Source organism: Harpia harpyja, chromosome 7, assembly GCF_026419915.1.
Source record: "Harpia harpyja isolate bHarHar1 chromosome 7, bHarHar1 primary haplotype, whole genome shotgun sequence".
NCBI lineage: Eukaryota > Metazoa > Chordata > Aves > Accipitriformes > Accipitridae > Harpia > Harpia harpyja.
Window position 1 is genome coordinate 1552659 of NC_068946.1, and position 14344 is coordinate 1567002.

The window sequence follows — 14344 nt, forward strand, 5'->3', positions numbered from 1 at the left end:
CCTCGCTAGCTCAGGCAGAAAGATCTATCCGTGGTCAAAGTCGCAGTCAGGAGAAGCAAGGTCCCTTCTCGGAGTACCTTCACTTCAGTGGCGCCGAGCAGCCGGGGACGGCCAGCGGCTGTCAACCTTACCTGGTCATACAAAAAATTCATAGTTCTCTCCTCCTCGCTGTTGTGGCAATATGGCTACGAGATGCAAACATGCTTTTAATAAATAGATCCTACACAGATACTCTCGGTTTAACTCACACCTCGCGCAGCACCCTGACCTTCAACCAAGCAGCGGGCCATATTCCAACCGCTGCAACCCGCGCCTCGCTCTATTGCGCCGGTGTCGCGGTTCCTGAGCGCACGGCGTTAGTGGCACTACCGCTCCACGTCTCATGGAAGCCAAGGGACCCCGACTTTCCCCACCGCCCCCGCTGGGAAGCAAGCTGCGCTCGGACGGCAGAACCTTCCTCGACACACGCACCTCTCGGGAAACATCCTTCAAAATAAGGGACTGCTTTTGCTAAAACAGCAAGTCGAAACCTAAACAGCTGCTACGAGTTGCAACACGTTTCAAGTGCGATTGAATGAAAGCTACAAGATAAATAGCGATTCAGTAGAGGCTTTCTGTTTATTTATCTTAACGGTGGAAAAATTAAAACTTGTAATCAGTGCTAAATTAGAGGAGTCGGGAGATCCTACAACAAAGAGACGCTAGCTAGACAAAATGGGAAGAAAACCGATTTAGGAAACGTGAAAAGAAATCATTTCATGATTTTAAAACCTGTATTTTTAATGTCCTTAATCCCTGGCTGGATTGTACCTCCCCGTCCCTGGCCAGCAGCACGCCACAGGAGGAGCCCTACTCCAGGAGAGCCACGGGGAGCACGAACAGCCCGGCGAGGGAGACAGCGACTGCGCAAGCTCGAGCGGAGCGAGGAGCTGCTGACAAACCGTGCTGCTGAAGAAACAACACAACAGACAGGAGGGCCGAGATACCGAAAACCAAATACACCCCAAATAAATCCCCCACAGTAACATTGGCATTTCTCAGTCCTTGGCCCACATTTTGGAGACCATCTCACTGCTGCTCCTTCGGCTGCTCCGTTACCTCCTCACGCCGAGGAGCGTGATGCTGACCTCTTCAAAGATTGCTTCAGCGATGAACAAAACATCGGGTCAGAGCACGCAAACACTGACTATTACCCACAGATCTTGTTCCAACAAGGCAGACAGCACTGCGGTCCCTATCGGAAAGATGCTCAGATGTCCGGCTTACTCCAGGCAGCTGCCAGGAGCCACGGAGCTCCAGCTCAGGCTTTCGTGCTGGAACAGGACGGGACCGATCTATTCCCACGCTTAAGGCTTCCGTGCTCTCCTGGAGCAGGGTCTGGGAACCTGGTGGAACCCGGACAGTCCCATGGGGGCCGAGTGGTTCTCCGGGCCATGCTGGTGGCGATGCGCCCCCGGCCCCGCCAGCGCTCGCTGGACGAGTCTCTCTGCGTGCGCCGGGAGCGAAGCTGGCAGCTCGCCGCAGGTCAGGGCTCGCAAGCCGGACGCCTTCCCGGGACGGGGCACGGGCGCGCAACCCCTGCTGCGGCGAAGAGCGAGTCCGCCATGGATCCAGCTCTGCCGTGCCACGTCCCCTCGGCAGAGTCGCCCGCTGGCCCCCAGCTCTGGGGAGGCACCGCGTCCCCCAGCTCCCGGGTCTGCACCTCGGTGCCGGCGGGCGGCAGGGGCTGCCGGCGGGACACGCAGCACGGTGGCATCGCTCGCCGGCGCGGTGGCATCGCTCGCCGCGCTCGGTGGAAGGGCGCGTGGGCAGGGGCCGCTCGCTTTCCGGCGGGGGCTGCGTTTGCTTTCCAGCCGGCCGAGGAAATAAATAGAAACCTTCGTCTAACGCGAGGGTCGCTTCAAGGCAAAGGTAACAAAACATATGATTGTCTGGAGAATCGGCAGCGCGACTAGCAGGATTGATCAGGGTCATTTGGCACGTGGACAAAATCTTCCTACTCCCTGGTTATCAATCATACGACATACGACCTTAATTACACAATTTTGGTCCTTCACTACATACTTATATTAACATTATTTCTTCACAATAATGATACCTAATGCAAAAAATACTGTTAAGGAAGAAATAAAATAAGGAAAGAATTAGCAACAAATTACAAGTTATATACAGATTAAAATAAATTCCATCAGGAAAAGAAACAATTCTTTTATTATTTTCAGTTGGCCCCTGTGGGAATAATTTAAAGGCCAAGCGCCTGGGCAGGGCTGTACTGCAGCAGCAGCAGCAGCAGCAGAGGCAGATGTGCTGGGACGGGAAGGTCCCATCTCCTTCGCAGAGCCTGGTTGCTTTTGACAATTGTCGGCTCTCGGGCTCTATTTGCCCGAGAGCTTTGTGCAAATAGATGAAGCAGTTCGGGTTACACTGACTGTTGGTCTCAGAGCCTTGGGCACTTTCACAGGGTGTTGCGGGAAACCAAAAAGGAAGGGTAAATTTTCTTGGAAAACACGCTGATGCTGCTCATCTACCTTTTGTTCCTTCTGCACCAAAGCTACCCTAGATGCTTTCCTCCGTGGCCAGCGTGAGGCTCCTGGCTATCTAAAACCAGCCACACGCGTGCTCTTGGGTGCAAAGAGCAAATTGCAAAGCTATCGTTCCTAACACGACCTCCGCTTTATTTGAGTAGCCGTTTCCTTTGTTTTAGCATGCTGGAATGAGGCTGCCCCGTTGCATTTCTCCCCGCTGGACTGGCACAGAAGCCACCGTCTGCTCTTTTCCAAGCCAAGCAGGCAGAGAGGCCACGTGTGTCAAGTATTTACAGGCAGATACACTGAGCACTGCGTGCTGTTTCTCTGACATCGGCCATTAACCCAGTTCTGCCAGCAGTTACTACCCGATAAAATACTTCCTAGAAGCACACCCAGCACTAAAATATGCTGAAATTAACGGGAGAAGTTCCTCTCGACTTCACTGGCTTTGGCTGCAATCTTCACAGAGCCAGCCTGCCAGAGCACCTCCGGACTCCTAGCAGGTTGCTGACGCAGAACTGCAATGGGTGAGATGCAGAGGCACGCGGTTTCACTCAGTGGTAGCAGTAGTCCCGTGGCACTTCTAATTTTTAGATGCTGTAATCTGAAAATTCTCAGGCCACACATTCTACGCTTTATCTTTGTAGCCAATGTTATCCTTTGCAAGGTCTAAGTGCTTTCCCGACTATTCTGTAATGCAGCTTTACCTGCAAAACCACTGCTCCAACAGCAGATTGTAATTGCAATGTAGGATAGCATAAGCATCACAGCATTTCTGGAGGCTGCTTTGGATCGGTAAAGAAGATGAGACGGAAGCGATTTAAAATCACTCCTAAAATAGCTGTGAGATTTTAGAGTCAAAGAGACAATTCGATTCTTAGCTATGTGCCTGAATAGAGGGCTGTACCCCTGAGGTTGCTGAGGCAAGGAAATTTTACTTTCTACTTCAACGACAGGCCAAATGGCAGCGTGCGATGCATAAGCAACCATCCAGCATACCAAAACAACTGCACGAGTCAGAAATTTCTGCTGCAATTCCCAGATACCGTCAACACCGAAAGGATGTCCGTCTAAAAAAACCCCGGCAGATAAATCGCAAGATGTGTCTGGATTGCCCTTCTTAAGGCAAGACTCGCCCACCACACACGCTTTCTCACACACAGCTACCCCTCTCCAGGTAAGGGTTTACCTCTCCGCCTGGGCAAATCCAGGCTTTTTCAGCAGCTTAGTGGTGGGGACTCAGGCCAGCGCGGGGCAGAGTGCCATCGCTCCCCTCACCAGCAGACTTGCTGAGCATGGCTTTTTCTGAAACACTCCAGATGCTTCAAGTCCAAGCAGCAGCTCGGGCTCACAGGCACTAGCAGAGATGGAAAGCACTCTTAACCTTGCGTCAGCACAGACAGAAGGGCGCTCGGGGCACAGCCGATGACCGTGAACCACGTACTTGCACGATACCTCGATGACCCCAACCTCAGCAATGCTCCAGGCTGAAGCTTTCTCTACCGGGACACTGCATATGGTGTATCGTGACTGCAGGCAATGCGGCCTCGCATTCGAGAAGCTCTGCACCGTGCCAGTGTGTTTTGTTGGGAACAAAGGAGAGGACAGCGTTTCTATGGGAGCACAGAATTTCAAATTCTTTTGGGGGTCAATTAAATGGGTGGAATTTACCCTTCCCTGGTATAACTCCAGTGACTATGTCAGAATTGCACCAGGGATAGGTCACACCTGGCTCTCTTTCCTTATTACTTCACTATTCAGCTGAATTGAAAGGAAATGCTACCAACTGGTTTCAAGCTTTCATTTATATGCTTTACAGGCTTTACTGGCTCAGTGATACTGTTTTGTAATGTTAGAGGGGCCAATGTTTGATTGCACTGTTGCAATTCGTGTCTTGCTCATGCCATTCCTATAGACTGTGAAATCCTAGGGCTGCATCAGGGTTATCCAGTTTTGGAGAGGTTCATTCTGATAAATTAGAAACGAAAACTCTGGACAGATAAAAATGCAGGACTTGTAGGTCGGATGCGACAGGTTTCCTTCTCAGCCAAAAGTCCAGACGACTCCCTGAGGCCCTCTCATCCATCTTCTGCTTGCTAGGATTTTTGCTAGGATAATTGCAGCACCACCGCCTCCTCGCTTGGACTCTGGCCAGTGCCTTGTTGACCTCTCAGAGGTGGTTGATGGGGTTAAAGGTCCCCGACTCTGAAGCTGCTCCTGCCATGTCCAACCAAGCACCCAGAGAGTTCTGGGAGGACGTGTGGAGGGGAGCGTTCTCAGACAGGGACAGCATCATTGCATAAGCCTGGAGGAGAGAAGAGTAACGCAGAGGACAGGCGTGAATACACCCGCAGGACCGACTGTAACAAACCACGTGAAGCACAGCACCATCTAACCATATAGGAAATGTAGGCCAGCTGGCATCCTTTGGCCTGGGCCAGGAACCTTGCCAGCCGGTCTAAACTTACATCCACACGCTGGGATGACACCCATCACTCCAACTACTCAAACTTGCCATAGAGTTTATAGGCAGTTGTAGGGTTAGTCAGGAGCGGCCATCACTCCCGTCGGCTTTTATGGGACCGAACCCATTCTGTGCCGGCTCTGCACTTGGGCACAAACCCGCACATTTGATCCTAAGCTCTGCTCTCAGGGGAAAGCGGCTACATGCTGCATGTCAATTACTTTGTTTTTTCTTCCAAAAAGTCCACCTACAGGCAAGCAAGTGACTACGTGAGGCCAGGGCCCGGTCACAAGCCCCAGAAGTGGCATAGCAATATCCACGCTAGCTGTAACCCGACGGGCAGCTGCGGGCAGCAGGCTACTCATCTGCTTGGCATGAGCCCACCGGTGCCTGTCGAAACCTGCGCGGAGGTATTTAGGAATATAGTCATGATATGCTCATTGGCATTACCGGTGTGTTCCTATGTTCTTGTCGGGGTAGATTTATTGCTGCAGTGAAACGGTTAAAAGCGTCTGCTGAGAAAAATGCATCGAGACTTCTCTTTTCTCTATAACAACCAGCCTGCTGCTTTGTAACCTAGATGCTCTCCCTCTTCCCAGACTACTTGTCTCGTACACCTTTGTGTCCTCTCACAGCCCACACAAGTGATGTGAAAACTTAGGTAGATGACAGCCTCACACACTGGAGGTGAAAGCCAACGTAATTGCCACCCATGACCTGAAACAGAGGAGGACACGGTCCCCGCCCTCCCGGGTCTACGCTAGCTGGTGTAATGCATGCTCCTACTTTGCAGTGAAATTGTGGCCGTGTAGCCCTCTCCTTCACACCCACACGCAATCCTTTGCAGGGCAACAGACAAAGACCATTACGTTATCTGGGATATCAGTACAATGCTCGGTACAGTAGGACCCCTCCTAATGCAACTGTAACGGTGACAATACGAACCAGTTATCCAACTTTAGCCTCTCCTCTTAAAAGCTGAGGGTCAGATCTACTTGTCAAGTCAACCCATTCATGTATTGTAGGTGCGTGCTGGAAGAGGTACAGCTTTGTAGCGTTATGGACACGCACGCTTCTAGAATTGCTTAAAAAGAAAGACAGCCGCAAAGGAGTGCTGTGCTGCTCACACAAATGTTGTTTTACTATTACATTTCCTGCACAAGAGATGGTTTGAATTATTTAACTTACTTATTGTGATTTAAGTATAACCAGTCCTGCATCTCATACACTATAAAATTGATCCAAAACCCCAAAATACCACCCCCCACACCATCCAAGCGCAGGCTGGACCTAACAATGTAGTACAAATTCTGAAAGAGCAAGCTGTTCTTAAATAGTTAGTACATTTGGCGTATTAGTAACAGGACACATATAAGAGTCAGGCAAGTGGCTTGTGCTTAAATCAGTTTCACCCAGCAAAAAGCTGTGTCCTGTCTTCACGCAGACCTTCCCCAGCTTCAGTACTAGCCCCTACTATGAAGGAGGACAAGAATTTCACAAGTCTTGGGTGATGATAAATCAAAACCCATGTTCTGCTCAGCAACCACACTAAGCCAGTTCTTTGCTGGACATTTAAAATAGATTTCGTGACAAACTCTGTTGCTTGAAGCTTAGAAAGGGACTCCAAGGCAACAGCTGTACTCATCCCCCATGAAGGGCTGAGTATGCTCTCTCTAGCCCGGTGATGTAACTTCATTGAACAGTTTTTTGGGGAGAATCCTTTTGTGGGGATCAAGATATGAACTTCACAAAACTAGACTATTTTGGTTTAATGAAAAAGCAGAAAGCACAACTGGATCTGCCCCATACCTCCAGATTTTTCTCAAAACTCCAATAGGTGCCGAGACGTCATTTTGAGGTTTCATGGTGGGTCTGAACTGGTCTAGCTCACAGGGCACATTTCCATTTTACGGTTTGCTTTTAGAAATCAGAGAGATAGCCGAGGAAGTCCTCTAGACTTGCTGGATTGCAAGTCCTGGAAATACTATTGTCTGTTACACCTTTTATAATCAAACCCAAGGATACTTTATTACTGTTCCTGCAGACCAAACCTCGAGTCTCTTAGTATATACCAACTGAAGACCCATCCCAAAGTTTAAGTAAATAATAGTCATAAAAACATTTACACAGACAGATAAAAACAGACAGATGCCTCTATCTTTCTATGTAAGCATGTTCTCACAGCACAAGCTAAACGATAAACTGATCTGGTGACCTAAAACTGACGCCCGCTCCCTTTCTCCTCTAGTTCAGTAGAGCTGCAACGAGACACGCGTCACATATGATTCACGCATTACAGTTAGAATTCCTGCTCACTGGAAGGGGAAAATAAACCTCAGCTAAAGGAGGCCAGCTGCTTGCTAATCCTACCGCACGTGCTGGCGGCAAGCTAGATAAAATGTTCTGTCATATACCTACCTGGTTTTTAGCCTGCCTGTACAGAGTCTGTTTTATTGTCTCAGAGTCTAAGGTGGAATTAAACACATCTTTAACTTCAAATGCTTCCTCGGCTGCTTTGCGAAGATCCAGCCCCTTCCCAAAATTCGGCATCTGCTCCAAATCTAACAAGCCGGCTTCGTCCTCCTCAATACACCTGTACCAATGACCAGGGGAAGGGGTTGACCTGTTGTTAGCTCATCTCACCGTTCACATCTAGCCAATGTGAGTGTTGCTAACCCAGTGCCTGCATGCACATACCATGGGGGTCTCACAAGCCACATGCGTGAACTGACACAGACAAACACAAAAACGACACAAAATGCAAGGAGCAAAGAAAAAGTGGAGAGCGTGGCTATGCACAAACAAGCATTAGTGCTATAGATATTTGCGATTAAGCATGGCTACAATTCACTTGGGTCTTCTGCGTGGACATGTCCAATTGCTGTCCGCTCCTTGAAATGTTTTGACAGTGGATCAGTGTCTGAAGAACACTGCTGCATTTTCTTTGAGTTGCAATGAAAATAGTGATGCACTGAGATCAAGTAAGATACTGCTTTGCATCATGGGACATTTGTTACAAATACCAGCTGGGAAACCAAGGCAAACTGAGGCAAAAAGAAAGCTAAGCCTATACTATGGGCAACAAACTTTAATTTTCGAAGTGTCTAGACATGGCTTGACCTTGGGGAAAAAAAGCTCCGAGAACTCCCCTTGAAGTCAACAACGTTTTGCTACAACTAAAATGGGCAGAGCAGCACAAAATGGATTGCGTACGTAAGCCTCTTCCCTTGCCCTGACCAGTGTTTTAGAGAGAAAGACATTATCCGCTGAACTGTGGTACCCTGAAAATGCTGGTTTCTGTGCTGGACTAACTGTTCTCCTGACACGTCTTGGACATACACCTTATCACAGATTCTCCTAGCAGTCCACTTGTTTCATGTCCCCCACCATGGTGCAAATGGAATCTCTCAAGTGAATGCTTAAATCAAACTGGAGGTATGATACATGGCTTGAAAAATGAAACAACAGCACTCACAATCTACCACTGACACAGGGTCAGAAGTCTGAGCCCCCTTTGACTTCTCAAAGGGAACGGCCCGCCTCACCTTCGGGTGTGGTCAAAGCTCATGGTGAGAGATGTGGGCTCTTCATCCTCTTCATCCTCAAATGCTCCTCGGGGCTCTGCGGTGGGCGATACCGTTTCATCCTGTGACTTCCCCGTCAGGCTGTCATCATCCTCCTCTTCCAGTTCTTCATCTTCATCGTCCACATCTTCTGTTTTCTCATTTGCTAATCCATGACACTGGGAATTGCCATCAATATCTGGGATTTCTGGCCTGAAATATTTGGTCAAGGTGGGGAAGAAGAAAGAAAAGAAAAAAAGAAAAGATGCCAAATGCGTAAGTCGTGCATTTTCACCGTAACGCAAGACTTTGGTAATTTTATACACATGTACGAATACACAGACATATTTATGTACATATACGTATTATTTAAACTGCAAGGAAAAGGAAAACCGACATGTTTCAGGCATTTAAAAATCAGCCTTTGCAGTGTCTTACGGGCTAATTAGGCTGTCAAGTATATACTAACCCCAATGCTTTTCAACCTAGAATTTTGTCTAGTCTGGATTTAAATGATGGTTTTCCATCTCTTAAAATACATCATCTGCGGGACAAGCAGCTCTCCTCCTTCTCTGTGCTACAGTATTCTACCAACCTCCCTTCGAGCAACAAGAAAGGGGAAGCTTCCTCACTGCGTAATCTAACAGCCAGCCTAAATTCTCTCTCGTATTACTTTTGCTACTCGTGCCCATATGGACCCAGCGGACTCCACAAAACTAGCAGTTCTACATTATGTTAGGAGAATGAGAGTGGGATCACCAGTGCTATGGACTTGGAACGCAACAGGATGCCACCAAGTGACATAAAATAAGATTAACATCTTCACCAGACATTTTACGTCAGCATGTTCCACACTTCTTACTGTTCTTTACGTGGATCACATCATCACGTGGATTCCTCATACTTACATTTTGGACTTAAACCTTAGTATTAGCATTAAGTAGCTGTTTGTGAAAACAAGATAGTAGCGGGTGAAATACCACTCCGTCAAAATAAGGCTTGTGATATGGATAGATTTGAAACAAACTAATAGACTAGAAAAGCAGGTCCCTCCGGTCTCCTTAATCAGTACTCTCTGATCGGTGATGCCACGTAGTTGCACGGCAGAAGGTAACGGTTCAATAATCACATTTTTATCTAGAGAAGAAATTGGGTCTTCTCACGACTATTGCGCTAGACAGAGGCTGACTGGTCTTTCAACCATGTTAACAATACTTGTCACCAGATAACTTTATTTGCTTGTCTACCTTTTATCTGCTAAAGTTGATGCTTGATTCATCTCACTATTTGCAATAAAATTTCTGATTTCAGAGAAATACGAATCCTCTTTTTCATCTAAAAGTGCATGGTTGTCTGATTCCGAGTTTGGGGAAGAGGCACTGGTCCCAAGGTGGTTTGTAATGACTCCAGAGTGCTGGCTCACTGAGTGCGAGAAACAAGAAAAGAGAAGAGGAGAAACAATCAGATGTTGTCAAAGCCATTATTACGAGGAAAAATAAAGGAGGAACGTTATGCAACAATCCTCTCGCTATATATTCATGATTTAACATTTAAGAGAAATCTCACGGACCAAGGCTGCCAAAGGAAGCTCACGTTTTCCAGACATGAATTACAGAGAGAAATAAATGTAAGTGATATTTAGCTTTTCCGGATGGTATATGTGATTCAAGAACCACCATCCCTTGCATAGCTGTTTGCCTGTAACTTTTCCATATTTTTTTTTTTCCTAGGCTGGGAAATCACTTAGTTAGCTTCAGCACAGGAATTTCTTCCTTCAGTTTTTATCTTGAGGCAAAGTCTATTTATCTTCTTGAACTTCACACATACCTACAAATGCATTTCAGGTTGAAAACCCTTGGTAGAGCTTGACATGTCCACATCAGCATTGGACCAGGAGATCTCACAATGCGAGGTTATGCTCCCTGGACAGAGTCCCCAGGAAGTCAGTTATCATGATCGCTATTTTATGGATTGGAAAAGGGCACATTTGAGTAATACGTGACTAGAGCTTGGCAGAGCTGAGTCCCGTGCATGAGTGCGTGTGTGTTACAATTACGCACTGTGGATAAACGCATCTTTGGCTGCACGAGGAGCTGGCGTTTGGTTTTTGCTACCTGATGATATTCAGCCTTAAGAAACAGTGCTTTCCAGAAAGGCTTCCCAAGGTGACCAGAGAGGGCAGACCGTGGTGTCTTCTCCCTCCATTGCCCCAACAGAACCACACAGCCGTGCCCTTTCCTACCTGGAACGTTCTCGTGTTCGTGTTTCTTAAGATGTCGGTCCAAGTTGGTCTGCTGCCCAAAGCATCGGTTACACAGGTGACATTTGAATGGCTTCTCCTTGTTATGGATGTTTCGAACGTGCCGCTGGAGGTTGGAGGAAATGCTGAATGACCTGTCACAGTATTTACACCTGAAAAATAGAAGCAAATGCCAAAGAGTGCAACGTGAGGAAAAAAAAGAGAAAGAAAAATCTGACTATCAGAAAACCAGAAAATGTTGGTCTATAAATCTTTACTCAGCTGAGGACCTGGGAAGCACAAGGCATTAATCATTCCAGACAAATCTGATATTATTGTTACTCAAGGAGCACAAAGAAAGGATTAGGATTAATTAAGAAGCGAGTCGTCCAAACAAATAAGAATTTTAAACAAAATAATTACTTTTCCACACATGAATGTAAAAATAAGAAAGGTGAATTTATTTCTTCCACCCTTCTCATGTTGTAGGGGAAGTAGGTGAAATATGGCTGTGGAGGGAGGAAAAAGAAGACAGAAGGAGAAGAAAGGAAGGAGGTTAAATGTATAAAATAGTTATTAGCTAGCATTTCCCTACATGACACAGTTATCTGGACACACAGAAAACTCCAGATTTATTTGTGAAATTCCTTGTGGTACTCAAGATGTAGGCAGTACAGCATGCCTTTAAAGGTAATTACGGTTATTATTATAGTACAATAGCTCCCAAGAAATACACCGTAGTTTCCAAACAGGATAAGATTTACTCCTATGCAGTGAGTATCTGGTTTATGATGAAAAAAATGTGGAATGTAAGGAGCCAAGCCAGAATGTTTAGGGAAACTGCTGAGTGAAGAAATGTTCCCTCTCTGAAACAAACCTCTGCAGGACCCATGGTAGATGTGTTGGAAGCTTGTTCAAAGTTGCCATCGCCCCCCCCCCGGATCCAGATTCCCTCCAAACAAAAACAAGGCTTTGCTAAACCGTGGTGCTTTGTGAACTCAGCCCTGGACTTCTCCTCCCGCGCCGAACAAGAAGGCAGCCGATGTACTGAAGAGGGCAGCTTTGAGCCACACTGAAGAGTTTCAGTACTAAAGCTACAGAAAATCTAATTCCTCTTTGAATCCGGCTGAATCCCTCATTAGATCTCCCTTTAAATATGTCATTTGTACCTCAACAAAGCCGCTTTCCTCACGGCTCTACTTCCAAAACCCATGAGAAGTAGAATCCTTTCTCCGCTACAGACCTCTGCAAATCCTGGACACTTACGGGACAAAATAAAAACTGTTCTTAAGCCCTCGTAATTCCAGAACAAAACCGCTTGCTTTAGCAGAACTGCTCTGTGCTCCTCTAACCGAGAGCAAAATTTGTCCCACTGAGCTGAGCTACTATTCGACAAGGCATGGCGATGCATTTGTGCATGTTTTCGGAATGCCAGTAGTTCATTACGTGAAGAGGCCACACAGAGCTCACCTTGTGCCCATGTCATTCAAGTATGAAGCTGGGTTTGCCGTGACACTAAGGACGTAGTATTGTTTCCTACAAACACAACAGGTTCAAATGCAGGAAGGAGGTGCGAGTGTAAAAAAATCTATGCTGTGAAACACACACACCATTTCCAGATGTGCTACAGCTGTGATTTTTATTTGGTCTCTAAAAATAAATTGGTATTATTTTTGGAAATAGCAGAGATACACTTATGAAACACTCTCTCTCGCTGCGTGTTTATGGATTCCATGTCCACCTCCGAATTTCCTACTGTTAAATCACTAAAAAGAACAGAGATATTTCAAATAATGAACCTTTACTACGATTAACCTAGGAAGAAGGCAAAATCTCTTTTTAAACCACGGTTTTCTCAGGCTTCCAAAGTTGTTCATTTTTTCAAAAAACACGAATTGAACAACTAAAGAAAACAAGACGTTACTTGAACATCAGCAAGAACAAGCACAGTTTATATACAGAGAGTTAAACATGCACAGATTTCCAGCTCTTATTCTCCTCCTATCTGCTAGCAACCAATGAACCTGCTTTCAGGAGCTGCCAGGCTTCGGCGGCTTCTACCGCTCGGCACTTCAGAAAGCTGAAATGTCCAAAATGGCCAACACCCCAGTATCCCTGGCATTCCACAGGACTTGCCTAAGGGGTTTTGCCCAGCGTAGTTCTAGTATTGGATCAGCAGCCCCCTCCTCATCTCTGCTGATGCCGCAGGTTCTCACTCCCTGCCCGTCCCCACCAGCTCTACGCCCTCCCATGCCAACCTCTCCTTTACTCGTGTCTGCCCACAGCGGGACACGACAGGGGCATCGGGGCTCCCGAGCACCGCCGTGCTCTCGGCTGCCCCGGGCACCCAGGCCGGGTCTCACCTACATTACTCACAGGAGCAGCTCCAGCGACTTCAAAGGGAGCGCTTGCGTGCGTAAGGCAAGAACGACCTGGCCTCCTCTACGTCAATTTATTTAGATGTTCAGGAAGTCTTTGAAAAGTTCCCTTTGACAGGTCCTTGCTCTAACTATGAGCTATGTGGATCCAGGCTAGGGTACGGAGAAAGGATAAAGAGCTTGTTAAAAAAATAGAAAACAGAGGGGCATTCGAAAGGAGCAATAGCTAATGTCTGAAAGCAAAGGGATGAGGGAGACGTACTGTATTATTTGTGGTCCCAGAGGGGTCGGGACTTGGATCTCTGCTGGTTTTAATCTAAATAAATGACCCAGACAGAGGAGCCAGCTTAAATTCAGGGAAGAGGTGAACACCGAGGCAGGAGAAGAATAAAACTCCAAAGAAGCAGTATTTGCTTTGTAAACACACTGACAAAACGCTAGTAAAGTTTCTTCCTTATCAGTTTAAAGTAACACACCGATGGGCTAAAGAAATAGAAAGTGGGAGTGAATGATGGCTAAGAGCGAGCCAAAGCTGGAACTCAGGAGCTCCGAGGAATGGCAGGCAATCCTCAGAGCTCGAGGGAACTCAGATACCTAATATAATACAACTGGAAGGGGAAAAATGGACAGCAAAAGCCAGTAACATAAGAACGAGTAACTGAACTAACCACTATACGACTACGACAGTTTGGTAACACTTCAAACGTGACAGTAAGGCGTTTGATAGCATGCTTTGTAAAGTTTCAACAGCGTGACGGCGCTTGCAAAATTTTACACTTATTTGATGATCCATGTGAGCTGTAAAGACAGAATTGCAGTAACAAAGCATAAAACACACGGACAGCTACTCTTCCTCTGAGTAACTCCTTAATCTCGAGTGCATTTATACCAGGGATGAATGTAGGCTACATTTAAAAAAAAAGAAAACGAGGAAGAAGAGATTTTTATTGAACTATGTGCAATCTGAAATGACACGGTAGACGTCAGCTTTATAGCTGTTAGTTTCAGCTTAATGCAGATAACAGGACACGGGGGCCTAGAAGGAAATTAAAGAAAAACAAATTCAAAACAGACGTCAGGAAGCACATCTTTATAGGAGGAATCACAGCCTCACAGGCAATGCTTCAGGATTGGGTGTAATTCAAGAATCAATTAGATGGCATCCTGGAGGG

At 46.7% G+C, this 14344-nt stretch overlaps 1 protein-coding gene across 3 annotated transcripts in view; it reads right to left on the bottom strand.

Moving 5' to 3' along the window:
* Positions 1-4177: 4177 nt before the first annotated feature.
* The window catches only part of PRDM16 (PR/SET domain 16), a 343965-nt gene continuing 333798 nt past the window's right edge, over positions 4178-14344 (bottom strand). For 2 of the 3 annotated variants that reach the window (XM_052793069.1, XM_052793068.1), the window contains exons 13-16: positions 10798-10967; positions 9803-9977; positions 8538-8768; positions 4685-4833 (exon numbers count right to left, since the gene is read on the bottom strand). In XM_052793069.1, the coding sequence (XP_052649029.1) occupies positions 4821-4833; positions 8538-8768; positions 9803-9977; positions 10798-10967 (589 nt within the window). In that variant the 3' untranslated portion in view covers positions 4685-4820. Of the gene's footprint in view, positions 4834-7410; positions 7586-8537; positions 8769-9802; positions 9978-10797; positions 10968-14344 lie in introns of all 3 variants that reach the window. The other variant, XM_052793070.1, reaches the window with a different exon arrangement.